The sequence below is a fragment of the Podarcis raffonei genome, chromosome 8, assembly GCF_027172205.1.
Source record: "Podarcis raffonei isolate rPodRaf1 chromosome 8, rPodRaf1.pri, whole genome shotgun sequence".
Lineage (NCBI taxonomy): Eukaryota > Metazoa > Chordata > Lepidosauria > Squamata > Lacertidae > Podarcis > Podarcis raffonei.
Genome location: NC_070609.1, coordinates 49,232,331 through 49,252,634, shown reverse-complemented (window position 1 = coordinate 49,252,634; position 20,304 = coordinate 49,232,331). Strand labels below are relative to the sequence as shown.

The 20,304-nt window shown below is 40.0% G+C and overlaps 1 protein-coding gene across 2 annotated transcripts in view; it reads left to right on the top strand.

Moving 5' to 3' along the window:
- The window catches only part of ZCCHC14 (zinc finger CCHC-type containing 14), a 39,075-nt gene that overhangs the window by 11,659 nt on the left and 7,112 nt on the right, over positions 1 to 20,304 (top strand). For both annotated transcript variants that reach the window (XM_053399938.1, XM_053399939.1), the window contains exons 3-10: positions 10,586 to 10,659; positions 12,744 to 12,815; positions 13,013 to 13,122; positions 17,021 to 17,115; positions 17,212 to 17,266; positions 18,024 to 18,297; positions 19,457 to 19,548; positions 19,935 to 20,059. In XM_053399938.1, coding sequence (XP_053255913.1) covers positions 10,586 to 10,659; positions 12,744 to 12,815; positions 13,013 to 13,122; positions 17,021 to 17,115; positions 17,212 to 17,266; positions 18,024 to 18,297; positions 19,457 to 19,548; positions 19,935 to 20,059 — 897 coding nt within the window. The remainder of the gene's footprint in view (positions 1 to 10,585; positions 10,660 to 12,743; positions 12,816 to 13,012; positions 13,123 to 17,020; positions 17,116 to 17,211; positions 17,267 to 18,023; positions 18,298 to 19,456; positions 19,549 to 19,934; positions 20,060 to 20,304) is intronic.

The window sequence follows — 20,304 nt, the reverse complement described above, 5'->3', positions numbered from 1 at the left end:
GCAGGTCTGGACTGGGTTGGTATTTGTTAGATTTCTGGAAGGCAACTGTCCTCTGATAGTTCATGCTTGTAAATAACTACTTAGTGGTAGGAGAAAAGAGTTAGCTTGAGGCTACTTTTTAAACTGAGCGAGGCAATTGATTCTTTCAGGCTGTAGTGTAGATTGTCAACAAGTGGGCATGTGTGGGCACACTGGCCAGTAACATGTTGGCTTTGTTGCAATTGTGTAAGACCACTCTAAGACAGAGTGGTCCAATGCTCATCCCGAGGGCCGCATACGGCCCTCAATACCTTTTTTTGTGGCCCTCAGCAACATTTGACGCTTGCCCTTAGCCCTCTCACTGCCTTCCCAAAGCTGGGTAAGCAAGGAGCTGGGCCTTGGGAAGGAAGTGGGAGGGCTCTGCTGAGAACAGGACAAGACAGCCAAGGCAGGATTAAATCCTATCCTCCATATAAGCTGATGTAACTACTGACGTCAGCAGGTAGGCGTGGTATGGGGGAAATGGTCTCACAGGGTAATTTGGCAGGCCAAGATTAGCCTGTGACCTGATGTTTCCCCACCCTGGCATACAGTATTATGATGTAGTATTATAATATTTTACATCTTAAAATAGTATTCACTATTTTTATGTTGTATGTATACATGTATATTCTGGTTACGAATTCCATGTTGTCCACTGAAATCCCTATGTAAATCAATAGACACGATCATCAAAATGCAGAGAATCACTTCCTCTTATTCACAATCTTAATTTCATAGTCTCTTTACCATTTTATGTCTGAATTATATTAAGGCTGCAGTTTTTTAGTCAGAAATGTTACTCTGCATAGAGCTTTTCAGACTGCCATCTGATCTGGCTGGGGTGTCTTATCACAAGACAGTTCTCAGGCGCATGCTGTCAGAGCAGCTGCTGATACTATATTGTAGTCCCACTGACAGGTTCCAGGTATAATCCTACATGGATTAATTAATGCCTGAAAACATGAACGTTCTGCAGCTGCTTCAGATCCTGATTTGATTAATTCTGTCAAGCGGCTGTTTATTTCACAGGATACTGCAGAAATTCCATTTTAACATTAATAGACTTACTACCTTGAATTTGTCCAATCCTTTTTTAAAAGCTTATGGCTGCATTGTTTAGTCATGAATACTACAAATCAGGCCTTGTCCATTCAAGCAGTTGATCACATGGTAAAATTGTTGTTGAGCTGTATCACAAAATTACCTGTAGAGAGACTGCATACCAGAATGATTTCCTGTTCATAGAGTAGGTAGACCCTGTACATAGAAAAATAGTGCATCAAAATGAATGTTGGATTCAAATCCCCAATTTGATCCACCTGATTTGTCTTTGTATAAACCCTCTGTCATATCCTCCATCCTAGCATTCCCTATCTCTTTAAAAAATAAAAAGGCTCACACTGCTCCTACCCGTTGATAATTTTTCGTTGCCCTTTTCTAGCTCATAAGAAATCATTCTGAGACTGGGCAACTAACTGTGCATGTCGTTGCAACATAGGTTTATATTATTATTTTTTCCCCAATACATTTTTATTCAAATTTTTGTAAATAAACAATTTCTTATAAATGTAAGGTACACAAATAAACATGCCAATAAATATTACAATATATACATATATTTCATTTACATAGTTTATTATATCCCTTCCCCAAACAAACAAACATAGGTTTATATTAATCTACTGTGACATGCATCCAGCCTGTTTAATAGCTTGTTTTAATTTTGTGTACTGAATGTTCCATTGGGCTATGCCTATAGAGATCCTGTGTTTAGAGCAGTCCAGGTTTCCCATACAGAGAGTTTCCTCTTATTACAGTTGGAAAGTGAACCTTGCATGTTGTACTTTAAAGGCTTTATTCAAAGTGAAGCCAAATGTTGTTTTTGTGGCAACCCCCCCCCAAAAAAAATCATTTGCAAAATTAGCTTAAATCTTTTCTGTCTACAGCTTGCTGGTTCCAAGGATAGGTTTCCAAGATTCAAAATGGTAAAAATGTGGGTGTTCATTTTGGCATTGCCAACCTCAATTGTTCTAGATGTTGATTCACATCCCCTTTCTCCCCGAAATGAAGCTACCTTCGACCAAGTATAGATTTTCTATATTTGGAAAGTTTATATTTAAGCTGCAGGTTGTTAACTGACCTCTGAACTTTGGATGATCGCGCTTTTCAGAAGGGATGCATGTACTTACTGTATTACCTTGAAGTCCGGAATCTTTGTTTTTTTACCTAGAACAGAGATTGCCAAAACAATTCAGGACATTTGTTTAGACTGATATGAAGTGTGGCGCTGGAGATTCTTTGACATTTTTTAATTCCACCTTTGTCTTTCTGCACACATTTCATAGATTAGGTGTGCAGTGAATAGGAGGTAAGAATTTGAAAGAGTAATGTGATGATCAACAATATATTCTCGGCTCCAGGAACAGACATACAACACTGTTTTTCACAAGTTTGTTTATTTTCTTTTTTTTAAGTCTCCTAGAAAGTGGGCAGACTCAGTAGTTTTATTCTTAATACAAGATATAGCACTGTTATCCAGGGAATTTTTAAAAACTTAATACCTTTTTGCTTCTAGCATCAGATCATACTGTGTTGTATTCAGCTGTTTTGTGCAGAAATAATATGCATCTGGTTTTTTGTTTCCTGTTCCTGAGATGAGTCATTCCCCTTTTAAATAGCAGTTATTTTTTTCTCATAACCCTTAATATACTAATAAACTTCTGGAATACTTATTAAGATGGACTTTGTGGTTAACTAAAATGCTGACTTCACTACTCCTCTGGCCATTGAATTCATACTTTGTTTTGATTGTTATTTTTTTAAGAATGAAAGGATATGAGCACAAGTTTTTCTTTTAATTTAGATCCTGTTTTTGAGACACATGAGAGTTATTCACCGTCTGAAACTGAAAGAAACCCATTTGCAGAACCAGCCAGGAACATAAAAAAGATTAGCACTGCAATTTAAAAGTAAGGGGCACAACCAATAAATAAGCATTCCATGTGTTTGTCCCTATGAATACTGCTATTCCATAAAACAGGAGCAGGAAATCTCACGTCTAGAGGTAAATATGGCTCTCCAGGTCTTTCCAACCCTCAAGACACTTCCCCAAACAGGGGGCTTCACTGCCCTTTTCAGTGCTCTTCTCAAGTTCTTTTGCCTGGCTGGAATTTATTTATGTGGGAATGTTGAGGGTGGCAGGAGAGGATATATTGATTATTAATATCCTTCCTAACTCGCACTAGCAAGTTTATTTATATAGCAGAGTTACATTCCCCTTCTTACGCAGCAGAAAACTGGTTGCAAACTTTTGTGAGTCTCTTAAGACAATAAACAATTCAATCTGGCTTGCCCAGATTGAGATATGTTCTATTATTCCTGGTAAGACCCCTTTGATCCCTCCTAAAAGAATAAAGACACAACAGTCTTATGTATAAGTAACAAAAAGTAGTTTTTCTCATGAACAGGCAGAGCACAGTGTGATCCCTGAAGGCAGGCTTTAGGCTTAAAGTTACAAACATGTACAAACAGGTTTACCCCATATGGGAGATAACCTGGGGGACTGCTTGGCTGGCAGCCAGCAGTACAGTCTAGGTGAATCAGGAGGTTCACAGGACAAAAAAAGATTGAAGAGAGGGAGATGGCTGCGTGACTTGGCCTTTTACCAGGTCTGGAAAGGTCACACCCACCTACCAGTCACATGCAAGGAAGGATGCTCCAGGTCAGGAGGAACAGGAAGTTCAACTGGCTGGACCAAACATTCCCTTGCATGTCCACTCTAGCAAAACAAGGAATGTTGTATTTGACTGCTCCCAGTGGATTACATCCTCCAATTTATTTATTAAATTGTATAACATCTTATACCTGTAGACCTCAGGGTGGTTCACAACATAAAATCACGATACAAAAAACAGAAAATACATAATGAAAACAAAACCAAAGACCACCCAATAATCCCCCTTCCGCATCACATTTTAAAAGGGCATCAGATGTCACTCAGCCAAAGGCCAGGTTAAAGACAAACGCTTTCGCCTCGCACCTAAATGTGTATAATGAAGGCACCAGCTGAGCTCCCTGAGGAAAGCATTCCATAAATGGGGAACTACTGCAGAGAAAGCCTGTTCTTGTGTTGCCACCCTCTGGATCTCTTGTGGAGGAGGCACACAAAGAATGGCCTCAGAAGGTGATCTCAGGGTCTGGGTAGGTGCATATGGAGACAGGTGGTCCTTGAGGTATTGCAGTCCTTGAACTGTGATAATGCCCCTAGCTGGGATGAAGGATTGAGGTGTGTATAGAAACCTCTGCTTCTTGCATGGCTGAAATACATTAAACTGTACAAAGATATGAAGTGCATCCTCTGCTCTGTCTACTTCACCTCTGGTCCTGCCTGCTATTTGCATGTGGCACCTTGAGGCCTGCCGACGAAGCTCTTGCACTGAAAAAGTTCCCAACCTGTCCTGAAAAATTGGAAAGCACTTTGAAGAGTCTACAAATACTGTAATCACTAAATGGCAGCTCTCCTGTGATTAACTGTCACTAGCTACTGTAGACATTCTGTTGCTGATTTATTACCAGATCTCTTCCCCTCGCTTGACCTTGAAATCTAGTGTAAAGCAACCATTTTGCAGTAGGGTTTTTTGTTTTTTTTAAGATTGTAAAGCCTTCTGAGTAAAGGACTACATGCTTCTATAGAATTTAGTAGTCTTTAAGTTGGATATCAGTTTGCTTATAGGAAAAAGATGTCAGTGTGGTGTGTGAGCTGTGTTAAAAGATTTAAACAACCTTCCTTGTAGAGGTAAGGTGGTCTGTGGTGTCTTTTTTTAGATCTGCTTTCTTAGAACAGACTGAATGAAGGTGAAAATGGAATGTTAACCTGTTTGAACATCATGTTAAACCATAGTTAATGTCTGAACCTGAGTTTGTGGCTGATTCCTCCCCAAATAAAGCACAAGCTGCACCGTCAGTTTGTTCTTGCCTTACTGCTCATGGTTTGCTTGAGGCAAACATGCCACAAACTTTTGCTCTGATGACATGGCAAGCCAAAGTTTATGGTTTGTTCCTCCCAAGGGGAGCAAAGGGGGAAGTTTTGAACAATATATACCATGCTGCTGCTTCATGCTTAATCGTATTAAATCTTAACTATGGTTTTAAGATGATGGGTGAATGCAGCCACAGAGAGCTCATCTTACATGAGTGGAAAAAAATCTTCATTATAGTATTTGATTGAAGCAACTGTTAATTATAAAGGTACTAGGCCTTCCTCTGTGACTAGTATGGGTGATGGCAACCTGTCTCTTACGTAGTAGTAGTAGTAGTAGTAGTAGTAGTAGTAGTAGTAGTAAATAACCCCATCTCTTTTGCATTGCCAATTGTGTATACCAAGTTCTGGTACTGTTTTCAACTATGGGCTTATCGTTGTATGCAGACACTTTAGGAATCAGACACATCAGTGCTTCCTTTTCCATAATATACTGTGCACAAATAGTGGGTTCCCTCAGCGAAAAGTCAGTCAGATTTTGAAGGGCTACTTTCATTATGCGTGGTGTGTGTGCTTGTGCATGGACATCTAGAGTATCTCTCAAATATAAAAATGTATGTCCACATTGCCTCTATATGGAGTAGCTAGGATTCCATGTTCTGGGCTCATTGTGTTAACTTTGGCTTCTGAAGTTTGTTACATATAAGTCTTGGCTCAGATCCAAAGAGCTTGTTGTAGCATGTCTAAAAGACTTGCACATTCCCTGTAGTACCTTTTTTACTTGATCAGTTTTTATTAAATCAGACTCCTGTTGTATCAAAAACTGGATTTAGATAATTCATTTCAGCAGGATCATTGAACAAGCACTGGCTACTAATGACTCCAAGCTGGTGTTCAGTTAGATACAAAACACTTTTTTTTACTCTTCTAACCTATAGGATAAAGGTAAAGGTAAAGGTACCCCTGACCACAGGTCCAGTCGTGACCGACTCTGGGGTTGCGCGCTCATCTCACTCAAGAGGCCGGGAGCCGGCGCTTGTCCGAAGACAGCTTCCGGGTCACGTGGCCAGGGTGACTAAGCCGCAGCTGGCGAGCCAGCACCAGTGCAGCACACGGAAACACCGTTTACCTTACCGTCCCTATTTATCTACTCGCACTTTGAGGTGCTTTCGAACTGCTAGGTAGGGAGGAGCTGGGACCGAACGACGGGAGCTCACCCCGTTGCGCGGGGATTCGAACCGCGACCTTTCGATCAGCAAGTCCAGGCACTGTGGTTTAACCCACAGCGCCACCCGCGGTCCCTAACGTATAGGATAGGCATATAATAATGTTATGTAAAAAGGTGGTAGTAAGCTTGTGGTAATTTGATGTCCATGCATGTTTAATTGCTTCTTAATAAGTTATGAAAAGCCCATAACTCTTTACCTGCTCACTGGCTGTTTCATTTTTGGTACTTTACAGGTGCAGAAAAGAGTGATACACACTGTGTATTTGTGTAAATCAAGGATGGGAAGCCTCTGTTGTTGGACTCTTAACTCCTATTAATCCTTGATAGGAGTTGGGGTTTAACAGCAGTTTGAGGGCCACTTTCCCCATGTAAAGCAGACTTGAAAGCAGAAGAAAATTAAGTCTTTGTCATGAGCACAGCTCTCCCACATACCCAAGGAGACAGAATTGTTTCTGCTTCTACTGTGCTCATGCTGTCTCTGGAACAAGTTAATGTGTATCAGGAGAATCCTGTGTCTCGTGTGCTGAGCATTAAATGGAGTAAAGTTTAAGTCTAAAGGTTTCTGTGTCATCTTAATATTTAATGATTTAGAACAGAGTAGGTCATGAGATAGGAAGCTCAGCTGAGCTGTTATAAATGGGGTGGGGTGGAGGTGAAAAACGGAGTTCAAGTGGAGTGTTCTAGTAAGGAACCCTTTGTTGAAGCCCCAAGAATATAGTATAAGCTATATTCCTGAGTTTGCGATGGCACATACTCTATTGAGCATTGGTGTGATTTCTTTCTGAATGTAGTTTACACACATTTTAAAAATCATATACTGTGTTTCAGATTTAGTTAATAAACAGAATGAATTCAGGGATCATTTGTACTGAAAGGCACCAGACACCAGTGTATGAGTTGCTGAATCCATCTTCTATTGCTTCATTTTGAGGCCAAGTCCTATGACCCTTGGACATATGGATGGCAGCTTTAAGTTTTGCCCTCAGGCCTGACTAGTGCACCTATAATGAAGCAGGTGCCTAAGCAACATAGCACATGCAATCAAAACAAGGCACTTGCTCCCTGTAGGGCTGACGGTGATAGTATGCTATGTCCCTCTTTCCATCCATGGCAAAGTGTTCAGATACCTGCTTCACAGTGGAATGAATACTCTGTAAATAAATGACCGGCTGCACTTAGGACTGTTCATGAATCCTTATTAGTTAAGTCTGATTAGGTTTTAGAGGAAGATGAACATGTGGTTGGAGTACAAAGTACTGAAAAGTAATACTACAGGTATTAAATAGTTCTAGAAGCTTAGTTGAGTTTTTATTTTATTTTATTTTATTTATGTTTCTTTCAGTGGTTCCTATATGTTGGTGCTCTCTGAATATGGACCAGACTGAGCAAAAGTGAAACATGAACTTTTTCATTTAAAACTGGAATTCACCATGTAGAGAGAAATAATGTTATTCAAGAGGTGGGCAAGAGGGGAAGGGAGCTATGTGAGGTTTGGAAAAATGCTTAAATATTTGTGTTGACTTTTTCCAAATTACCTTTATTCACTGGCTGCATTTGCAGGTCATGGTAAGCCATAAAGTTTGGCTTATTAAATCATGCCCCTTTGTGTAAGTGGGTGAGCAAACCATGACAGAGAAACTTCCGTATATCTGAATCTGAGATTGTGGTTTGTTAGGATGAAACAAATCATGATCTTAGGTTTGGACAACGTGCTAAGCTTTTCCCATTGTGGTTTGTTTGCTCCTCCCTTTGTGCAAGTGGGAGGGGCTCTGGCTGCATGTACACCTGCAGAGTACGGTTTGCTAAACGAAATGTTATGGTTTAGTGTTACATATGAATGCTGCTATTATACAGACATTGCTATTTTTAAACACGTTCTTGTTGACTTTGCCTGCTGGCATATTCACCAGCAAGCTAAGAACAGTTGTGTTTTTAGAAAGGTACAATCAACCGACTCTTCCTTTTGTTTCAAAATTGAGTATTTTGCATATGTTAAAAACATTCTGAGTAAGCACTAATTTTGGGTTGTGATAGCCTATCATCTAGCTCACTTTTTTAAAAAAAAAGATGGTCCAAATGTGCCTCAGTTGTAAAGCCTTAGTCTTGAATAAGAGCTGCTTACCTCAAGGCTTGAAGTGGTTGTGTAGTTCTTTGAATGTTGCAATGTAAAAAAGAAACACTTCATTGAGAGTGATGTTTCCTTTTTGGAAAGTCTGTTTGGAACTCTTCTTCATTCTGTTTTCGGTGCCAGTACAGTACTGCATTGGGTAACTTGCAAAGCAAACTTAAAATTCTGTCAGTTGTTCTTCAAGATGCTCACAACTTCAGCTCTGTATAAACTGGCAAATAGTATTTCAGCATGACTTTGTCCTTTAGTAACTCTATTATTAGAGACCTCCTAATCTCAACTTCTGAAGATTTCCTCAAAGACATTTCTGATATCTTTTCTAAGTTGAGTTCTGGACAATTAAAATGTGAGTTTTAGTAGCTCCCATTTGTGGCTTTATTCCATAAGTGTTTGGCAGATGGAGCAAGTAAGTGCCTATGTTGTTTCTTCCTGTATAGTCATGCTTTCATTAACCATGTCTTAATAGAAAGTCTCTTTTAATTTCAGAAATAACAGGATATGAGTTCTGAAAATGGCCTTGGCCTGTTTTAAGTCATTCATGAAGTTCAAAAAGTCCATCCAGTCCATCTTGAGCTTGATTGATGAGCACCTTTTGAGTTGACAATGGAGCAAATGTATGTGTTTTCTCATGCACAGCAGCAATGGAAGAGGTTGCCAGTGCTTAGAACAACATAGAAATGCTCCATTTAAAGCTCTGTCTGAGGTGGTCTGCAGTCTTGGCTTTTGAAAATCCTCAAGACTATTGTGAGCAACCATTCAGCATATTCATGGCTCCTCAACTGATCAGTATATCTCTACTTGGTGACAACAAGAACCAAATTTCCTAGAGGAAAGGGCAAAGAATCCCAGTGGCAAAGGGACTTTGATGCTAACTTTCCTCCAGTAAAATTAATAAAGTCTTTTGTTGCACCTTAAAGACTAACACATTTATTACAGCATCAACTTTCAGTGACTTGAGACAACTTCATTTGATGAAGTGGAAGATTAATCTTCAAAAGCTCATGCCATAATAAATTTGTTAGTCTTTAAAGTGTCACAGGGTATTTTTCCTTCAATAGAAAAGTATGGCTACACCTCTAGAAATTTCCCTCACTGTTATTTTTATTTTTACATAACAACTTGGAGTTTGAATACTCGAGGTTCAAATGTATGCAGAGTCTAGTCTCCTGGAGCCGATGAAAGGTTTAGTTGGGTGACAAAGTATTAATGATTGGGGAGGGAGGGTGCTCTTTTTCTACCTCTCTAGCAAAACCTTTCCCCTTCACAACCATAACAAAAACATTACTGTGTCCTGTAAACATCTTCCACATGGAATCACAATTACAGTTACCGCAACTGCTCCTGTAATCACCACAAGTATAGCTTACTCCAAATCTAGGCTGCTAAGGATGGGAAAGTTGTCTGAAGTTCATAAGAGAGGCCTTCATTCTACAAGTTTTTGGTAGAAATGAGCTGCTAGAAGGAATCAAGGAACTAGAATTTGGGTGCATTAGGAAAGGTAAAAGTTGAAAGCAAGAGTGAAACAAATGCTGGATGGTTGCCTTGGGAAAACAGGTTTGGAAGTTGGAAGTTGCCATTCAGCCACTGGTGGAGGAAGGGGGGGCGGGGAGAGTGCACCACCCCCAGCAACGCAATCCTGGTGGGGCTCCATCACAGCTGCCCCCCCAGGACGCGCGCCAGCCCCGCCCCCGCCTGCTCTCTGCCACTGCATTCAGCCATGATTTTCACTGGATGACTTTGAGCTAGTCACCATGCTTAGCCTAGCCTATTTGGAAATGTGGGAGTTATGGGTCATTATCATTCTGAAACTTTCATACCAATTTGCTAAGTCTTTTTGTCATGTTTGGTTTGATGCCAACCAAGAACACCAGAGTAGACGTGCAGGGTTTTTGCTGTTTTCTACTACCAGGAGCATCTGTGAACTTGCACCTCTGGAACTGAGAGAAAGGAAATAATGTTGTGCATTCATCCTTTGCCTGTTTGGGACACAACAATATTCCTTTGAGGGGAAGGGCCATAACTCAGTGGCAGAGCATCTGCTTTGCATGCAGAAGGTCCCAGGTTCAATCCCTGTCATCTTCAGGTAGGCCTGGTAGAGACCCATGGCTGAAAACTTGAGAACTGCTGCCCATCCATGTAGACAGTAGTGAACTGGATGGACCAATGTTCTGATAGTATAAGCTAGTTTTCTATGTTCCTAACAGATCTTGTTCATTTTGTTTTCTAACAGTGAGTGTTGAAAAAGTGGAACTAAAGGGATTATCGCATAGGAAGAATGATAGGAACTTTGAATATTCCTTTGAGGTAAGTTCCAAGGAATGAGAACTTTTAAATTGAAAAGAGGTATGAAAGGGACCAGCCTTTGGGGCACTCAAAGCCTTGAGGATTCTATTGCTTTAGCAGATGTCTTTTCACCGAAACTATGTGTTCAAACGCTATTAGCTTTGACACCAAAACTATATCTGAAACATTTGATAAAATTTTTCTCATATTACATCACAATATACTAAAACAAACAGTATATTGAAACCATGTTCTAACTGGAGGTGAGCCATACAGTTATAGGGAAAATTGGGCATGGGTGTAAAGATGTTGAATAGCTAAAATTTAATTTTAGCATTTTTAAAAAAATGCACTGAATATATTTTACTCTCAGTATAATCCACAACAGCAAAAATGCCTGTGTCTTTTAGCTGCACTCTAATTCCCTGGTTGTAGATGATCCACTGCGGAAGCAGCCTCTTTGCCTCTTCTGTCCAAATGCTTCTGCCGTTTTTCATAACTTCTTTCCCCAGCTTTCTACGTATTCTTGGCTGCTATTTTATTATTGGCGATTTACAGAAGGAGAGAGAGTTGCATGTATAAACTGCTCTACCCAGAATATCACATGCATAACACAGGGGTGTTGTGCTAGAATTTCAGTGGGAATTACAGGTAGCTGTCGGCAAAATTGTTCTGGGGCCAACTTGTATAAAATAGTACTGAAAATTCAAATATATTTCTTTAATTTAGATTTGTATCCCATCCTCTCTGGGCAGATCTCATTGGTACTCTCTCACATTCAAGTGTCTGGAAAGGCAAGTGAGATGTAATCTAATAGAACCATCCTGCCATAGTTCTGAAGGCTGTATAACCTCAAGAGCTTAGTTAGTTCCTCACGTTGTATTATTTATCTCTGTGTAAAAGAGATTTTTTTAAAGCCTGTGGTGGTGCTAGAAGCTCTGCTTTTCGTTTCTTGGTTTTGGTGGAACAAGTGCTGGGAAGAGGAAATTCCTCAATTACGTAATGTATTTTGAAACTCCTCTCACCAGTACTTCTGGCAGCAGCATCAGTTCTGGAAAATTGTGTGTGTTTGGTTGTCATCGATACTAGCGTCATGTAGAAATATCACTCTAATTTTCTCCCCCTCCCCTCTTTTTTAAGCATAAGGCAATATTTCCCCATAATTTACAAATGCCTCTATCTCAGACTGAAAAGGTACGAAATTTAAAGTGCTGGATAAATTCTTGGGCATTGTGTTAAGATGTAAATATAGCTGAATTAAATCCGTCAGCCAACAGCCTAATGATCCTCTGGCTAGTGTTAATAAATTTTCAATAAATTTATTGAAAATACATGAAAGGGAATGCTGACCATGTTGGCTTGGTAAATCTTCAGGTACAAATCCATAGGCATAGGTTAGAAGCCCATCTCGTGTCCTGATAGGCAACTGATTTGCAGATTCTACAACGTGTCGTATTCTCACACGCATTAGCCCCCATAATTAACAACTTGCACTGCAAGTGGGTGTGATTATTGCAATATGTTGACTGTTCCATCAATATGGAGTTCTCCCTTAGTAATACTTTGCTGATGTAAAGAGGCACATTTTGTGCTGCTTTTCTGCTTCAGACCTAAGGAAGCAGAGTATAGCCACAGCTTTTGTACAAGTTGCAGTAGGTGTTGACTGTAGAATTTGTTCATGTGATGGTTTCCGTGTCCTTTTTTAATATGGAACAGTTCCTCCCACATAGAGTAATGCTACCTGTCCGAAGAATGGCATGTGAAATGCGCTCAGACTTACAGTACTAACTTGAAATATATTTGGTACACAAATTCAGATACAAAGTAATACACCATAATCAGCAAAGGATTTTGTGTAACAATGGGAGAAAAACATGTTGCAATCTATGCCAGTACAGTTTAGTGAGAGTGGCGTAGCAGATTACTCCAGAGGTCCCAGGGAGAAGGAAGGAAGATAGTCATCTTTGGAATGTAAAAGTAGGCAGAGGTACATCCCAGAATCCCTTTTTCAGTCACCAATCTGAGGACACTGGTCATGCATCCTAGCAAGGCCAATTCCAGATGTGTTTGATGCAGGTAACTCAAATTCTTCTTTCTTCCCAAAGGTCTTATGGTCTGATTCTTCAGTGACATTGGTAACAAAGTCTTCTGCTGAAGTGACTGAATTCATTTCAAAGGTAAAACGAATAAGATGTCTTGGGTTGTATAAAAAAATGTTTCAGAATCATCCTGAGGTATATTTTAGTATCAGTGCAATTGAAACAGTGGCTATCTGCAAGGCACTGTTTTTAAATAAATTGTGTAAATAAGCTTGGGTTGGTTTGTTTCTTTCATTTTCAATTGTTGCATTCAAACATATTGTCTTCTCTCTTAGTTAGGTCAAATGTACCCAGAAGAAAAATTGGAGAAATTCATTCCATGCCTAGCTGGTCCAGATTCATTTTACTTAGAAAGAAACCACATGGACCTGGAATCGGACCTTAGGTATGCTTTGCAAGTATTTTATGTCAGTGCAAAAAGGAAACTACACCAAATGGAAACCTGTTTGGGTCAAATACTTGCTGTTAATAATTCTCTCGCTCTTTTGATTGTCTGCATATTGGTCTGTGAATGTTTTGTCAGATTTACTGGGATTTAAGTTTACTGTTAGTTTTATGCACATTTATCTTGACAGCATTTCCTTAGTGTTGAGTAATTATGCTCCAAATGTGGGGTGGCATATCTAGTACCTTCTGAACCCAGTACCATTACTGGCAGTGGCTGTACCTGAATTGCTATAACACATGTTTAAGTCTTTCAAGCAGTTCTACTTGGTAGAACTTGTTTGGCCCCTTGTTTGCAGTTTTAGGAGCCAAAAGGGCCCATCAGATACAAAAATAATCAGCCATTTATGAAAGTTTATTTTGATAGCACCATCTATTTACCCAGCACTTTACAAAGAACAGGTTTGACTGGTCTTTACTCCCAGTGGGCTTACAAATATAAAAACAGACACAGTGAAACAATGATGGCAGCAATAAACATTCTTCCATTATTTCATTTACCCATTCTTGACTAAATTACAGCAGGGTATTGGGACTAGGGAGCTGTTCTAGAGGCTCCCAGCAAAGGTGTGATTTGAGGAGGCATTTTGGATGGTAGTTGCATGCATAAGGAGAGAGGTAGAATTGTTTCAGGGACCAGGGACCTTTGAGTGGCAATAGTAGTTTGTGATGGATCTGTTAGAGGACAGGAAGCCTGCATATGGAGAGATCCCACTTCATGGCCTGAGTGACAAGAGAGGTGAATCATTTTGGCAGAAAATAATGGTGCCAAGTTCCCTAACAAGCAAGTTTTAAAGTACAAAGAAGGAATCACACTAGCAGCAGAAGCCCAAGTTATAGCTTGTGGTAATGCAGCTCAGATGAGTCTTAAGGACTCCGCTGCAGCATTTTAGATCCTAACTAGGTCAGAACATTATTTGGCCCCTGAAATGATAAGCCAGGCTCAGTAGATAAAAATAGTTACTCTAGTAGGAAAGGCTGTATTCTGAGGGCTCCAATCAAGTTTAGAAAATCATAATTTATAGTACTCAATGGTGCGTTGGAAACAAAATTTCTGTGTATCATTTAGGCTCAAGGAATGTCTTTCTTCACTTTTGCTAGGATTGACAGAACAGCACAAGTAATTTCCCAGGCTGAGACAGGAAGGATGTGACTCTGGTAACAAACCAAATAGTGCATCAACATTTAGTTAGTTTCTTCCCAGTATTGAAATTCATGTTTCGCTGACATGAGCAATATACTGTATTTTTCGCCCTATAGGACGCACCGTCCCATAAGGCGCACCTAGTTTTTGGGGGGGAAATAAAGGGAAAAAAATTATTTCCCCCCCCCAGGGGCGGGGGAGGCCCGAGCTTTCCCCGACCCCAGCCCCCAAACAGGCAGCTCTCTGCAAGCCGTGGGAGCCCAGCGCTGGCTCCCGCTGCTTGCGGAGAGGTCCGCGAAGCCTGGGCGCGCTGATCTCAGCGCGCGCAGGCTTCGGCATGCTGGCAACTCTCCGCAAGCAGCGGGAGCGCTCTTGCTGCTTGCGGAGAGGTCCGCGAAGCCTGGGCGCACTGAGCTCAGCGCGCGCAGGCTTCGGCATGCAGGCAACTCCGGAGGTCCGCGAAGCCTGGAGAGCGAGAGGGGTCGGTGCCCACTGACCCCTCTCGCTCTCCAGGCTTCAGCGAAAGCCTGCATTCGCCCCATAGGACGCACACATATTTCCCCTTCATTTTTGGAGGGAAAAAGGTGCGTCCTATAGGGCGAAAAATACGGTAATAGTAGAAATAATTTGGATCACTGCAGCTATTGGCTTTGCAAGTTGTAAGGACATGAGGTTTCTGGGCTTTTGGGATCAGTTTTAATTAGTCCACCTTTGCTGTACTAACTGGCATATCCATACAGTGATTGCTGTTTCATAGAAGAGTTGGATTCCAGATTCTTTTTCTTTTTTAAAAAACTGGATTCATTACAAGTTTGAGGCTCCAAAACTGTAGTGCCTGCATTTTTCATATTAATGATTTTCACATGTCCCTGATCACTGTAAAATAAAGCCACAGTCATGGGACCATAGAGATTGTAATTGGGCCAAGGGTTCCAGAAGAGCACATACCAGTTGACTTGCCAGATGTTGTGATTTGGTCTGGATTGTTGAGGTTTGATTATTTTTCTCCCCACTCGTCTGCAAATCAGATACTGCCTTAACAGTTTGGGTCTTGTGATCCCTAGTAAATGATCAGAACTGTGATTAAAAATGTAAATGCAAGAGAAACATATTCCCAATTTGATCTCTTCTCCATTTCTGCTTCTAAGCAGCTTGTGGGACCTTCAAATACTTAGTTGCTTTCAAACAAGCCTGTGGAGAAATTATGACAATATGTTTATATACAGCATGTAGTTAGCATATGTTTCTAGGGAGCTCAGTCTTTTTAATTTCAAGAGAAAGCAAAGCACCGGCAGAGGAGAACATTTAAAAGCCTGTCTGCTGTCTTTCACTTCTGTTGATCTCTTGAAAATTTATTATGAGCAATACTATAAAATATTTCCTCTACTGAAATTTTCATTGTTAAGAATTCCATCCTTATCTACATGTACACTTCAAAATTTGCCCTCCATTTTAAATATTTACCTTGGGAAGTTTTAAGTGGTTGATTTTAGCCAGTGAGGCCCTAACAGCTTGGGACTAGGTTCTCTCCAAGACCACCTTTTTCCATATAGTCTGCCCAGGTCATTGTAGTCTTTGGATGGGGTTCTTATGATGGTACCATATCCTGCTGAAGTTTGGCTGCCTGGGGTTCAGAGCAGGGTCTTTTTATGTTATGATACCCACCTTGTGAAATGAGCTCCCTTCTGAATTATGGTGCTGGAGAAGACTCTTGAGAGTCCCATGGACTGCAAGAAGATCAAACCTATCCATTCTTAGGGAAATCAGCCCTGAGTGCTCACTGGAAGGACAGATCATGAAGTTGAGGTTCCAATACTTCGGCCACCTCATGAGAAGAGAAGACTCCCTGGAAAAGACCCTGATGCTGGGAAAGATGGAGGGCACAAGGAGAAGGGGACAACAGAGGACGGGATGGTTGGACAGTGTTCTCAAAGCTACCAGCATGAGTTTGACCAAACTGCGGGAGGCAGTAGAAGACAGGAGTGCCTGGCGTGCTGTGGTCCATGGGGTCATGAAGAGTCGGACACAACTAAACAACAACACGCACCTTGTGAAATGAGCTCCCTAATGTACCTTTTTGTTTACCCAGATATTTCCTGACTGTTGATACTGAATTTTTCTTTGTTGCTGAAATTATGTTTTTTGATTAGTTGACTTTTAACTGTTACTAGTTTCATGATTCTTCTGTGTATTGTAAACAAATTTTGAGAAAAGTGGCATGCATTTGTACACACCTACACATATACATATATATAAATTGTGATATATAAATTGTGATACATATATATAAATTGTAAATTATAGTGCTTGGTTAGCAGCAATACGTACAAATTCAGATTAGATTCAAGTTTTTTTAGCACATTGCAGTGTTAATATGACCCACTTTGCATTTCAGAAATTAGTAGGTGTTTGCGTTTGTTGTGTATACTCCGTACCAAGAGAGAACCATATTCTTCTCATTGACTACTTGTGAGGTCCAGGGCTCCTTGTGACAATTTACACATTGTAACAAATAGCATTTGTCTGTAGGGACCTCTTCAGTATGTGTGCCTGGTATTTCCATAGTGTGTCAAGTAGCTGTTTGTGTCATGTGTGCTAAAATGCTCATTTTGGCACTCTTCTGTTAAAAGCTGCAGTTTTGATCTTTGTGGTGCAAATGCAAAGACACCATTACTCAGTTGAAATCATTTTTCAGGTATTTGGCATCATTACCTTCCCACATCTGGAAAAATGACCACGTCAAGAAATTTTTCAGCACTTCATCTCACTCCCAGCAATTTCAAAGTTCAAGTGAGTTTTATGATTCATTTTTCCCTATTAACAAACATGTGAATAGACATTTTACCACTCAGGCCTTGTCCAAACACCTGATCTCCTTGTTTTTAGGTCCAGGCAACACTTCCCTTTATAAAGTAGGTACGACGCTGGGTGCTTCCGGAAGGTGAGATGAATTTAGTGTATGTGTGATGTAGGGAAGCTATAGCATGCTATTCAGATTTCTGTATTATGTGAAACATTTTTCACTATCACTTTGAAACTGACTTCACAGATTGCCCCTTCATTCTTTGTGTGGAATAAATTTGGTATTGCTGGCATTATGTCATCCTTCTGTTCTGAGCATGTTTAGATGACCCAATGATAAACTCAAAAGACATTCAAAGGTGGCATTTTACTTTGTACAGGTGCTTTATTTCAGTGGAGAGAATTAACACAGAAAATGTTTAGTTGCCTTTGAAAGTCAACACATCATTTACAGTTCTGATGTAAGATTTCCCATGTATATTCTTCCATGGAAACAAATTCCTCAAAACACTTATGAGGATATAAATGCTAACTTAGAACTTGCCTATGAAAAGCAGCTAAAACTCATCCCTACATTTCTATACAAGAGGCTCATGTTGAAGTAAATATGCCGGATGGTTAGTGACTTACTGCATCTACATAATCCTCACTTCTGCTCCCTTTTCTCGGTTATGCCTGTTGGCACTGTAAGATCAGTAATTCCTTAACCTAAGCAGCTGGAGTAACTGTGGCCTTACATTTGCCAGCCCTCTGACTTTTCATTGTTATTCTGGCTCTTCAGAAAGATGGCAAACTGCATCATGGATCAAGGGACATGCTCTAGGATGAAATGAGAATGTACAGCATGCCTGTTCTTGGTTTGATGCATAGAATAGTTTCTCCTTCTATGTTTGCAGACCTATCTGTGGCGTAGCTGGTATCCAGTCTTCACAGAACAGTCTCCAGCATCATGTGCAGCATCCAGCTGCTACACCTGTTGCACTCCCCCACTGCACTCATACAGGTGGGGCTGCATCCTCACTCACTTGCCGCTCCCAGTTGGAGAACTCTTCATCGGTATTGACTCCCAGTCCTCAAACCCCCCAGGAACAAAATGGGATTTTAGACTGGCTGCGGAAACTACGCTTGCACAAGTACTACCCTGTTTTCAAACAGCTCTCAATGGAGAAGGTAGAGTCCTGGCTTGGCTAGGGGGAAACAGTTTGCTGTGTTTGTTTTGCTGTATTAATCTGTGGAATAGAGAGAGAATGCAAATTTTGGGAAAGGCTTAAGACTGATTAGAAATGCAGATGTGTCTTCTTCAGCGATTTGGCTTTCTGGCAAAAGTCTTCATCTAATATTTAGAAGTTTCTTTGTGAAATGTTGACACACTACAAGTATTTACCCTCTAAGAAAAGCTGTTGCACATAGATCAAACATCCCTCTATGATGTCTTTTTTTTTCTGGATGCATGAGTATTTGTTCCTAGAAAGCAAAATTCCTCATGTGATCTGAGAAAGAGCGGAGTTGCTGTGCCTTGCTCAAATGAATGTCACTCTTTTTAACAGTTTTATTCACAACTCTGTTCAGATATGTTGTAAGCTAATCACGTTACTCTTGGGGTGTTTTTTTTATAAAAATATATATATCAGAGTGCCCTCTAGTGGATTCTTTGCTATATTTTTTTGCTCTTAAATCTAAAGCTCTAATTCGTTTTCAAATACATTATATTGTTAATCTGTGTACAGTGCTTAGCACATCTTAGACACTTTATAAAAGATACATAATGAAATATAAATTGAATTTAATAACAGAATGGGGTATTGTTGTGGTATCTCTCTCTGCTTTTATTAGAAAAATTATCAATATTAATAAGCCTGAAAATAAAGTCTGGGTTGGATGTTCTGAATCTGACAAGTACCTTTAGTCTGCAAGTTGACAAATAACTACTGAATAATTTTACATAAAATTGGATGCTGAGACAACCTCAGTTGTTGAGTAGCTTGACAAAATAACAGAAATGATCAAGGGCATGCATCAGTAGCAACAGCTCAACAAAACAAATTTAAAAGCTGATTTTGCATGGAAGCCACAGGGTCCTCAAATCTGTTGCTCATCTCTATACTAGGATGCTGTTAAACACTTGTTTGTCCCTAGAGCCTTAGCTACTGTGATAACACCTCATGAAACTAATGAATATATCTAATCTATTTTGCTTTAAAACTAAGCAAAATATGTAAATTATCTATATTCACTAGTTTCATAATGAAGCTTCTGTCAAGTATGCAATATTAGACAGCATTTTTAAATGCATACTATAAAATTGACTTTCCCTTTTTTCCTATCTAAGTTCCTGAGCCTTACTGAAGAAGATCTGAATAAATTTGAATCCCTTACAATGGGTGCAAAGAAGAAGCTCAAGACCCAGCTAGAGTTGGAAAAGTAGGTATTAAAGAAAACTGGCTTCTTCCATGTTATTTCAGGATCTTTTCCTCCTAATTTTTCCAGTAAAAATGCTTGCTGTGGACTTTGCCTAAGGAAAACCCAGAGGTAGGACTGGGTTAATTCAGCACTAGTTGAATTAAAACTTTGTTGCATTTATACCCCATGCATGTGTCTAGAATGATAAATCTAAAAATACCAGTAGGTTATATGCAATTAATTTTTACTCAAGGGAGACCCATTGAAATTAATAGAATAGAACCTCTTTAGTGGGCTTACTCTAAGTTAGTTGGATACCACATATACTTTAAATTAGAGAACCTATTCAGATTTAAATCCAAGTTTATTTTAATAAATTGCTTCCCACACTTCCCTTTTCATTCCAGGGAAAAGTCTGAGAAACGGACCCTCAATCCAGCTACATCTCCTTCCTTGAGCACTGGGGTGGCCAGAGTTCCTCCTACCACTCATATTGGTCCTATCCAAAGCATTCGTGGTAACCATACAGCAGGTAAACAGGCTATGAAGTTTGAATATGTATATTTTCTACACAGGAAAGATTGGCGCTTGTCTAATTCTTGTAACATACTGTATAGCAATGTAGTTCAGGATAGTCATACTTAGAAGAGTAGACCCATTGAATTAATAGACTCAAGTTAATTACTTTCCATGGATCTATTTTTGAGCCTGGCTAACAATGGCTGTCAGCCAAATGTACTTGGGAGTCGCAACAGATTTTGTCTGTCTAAAGATGAC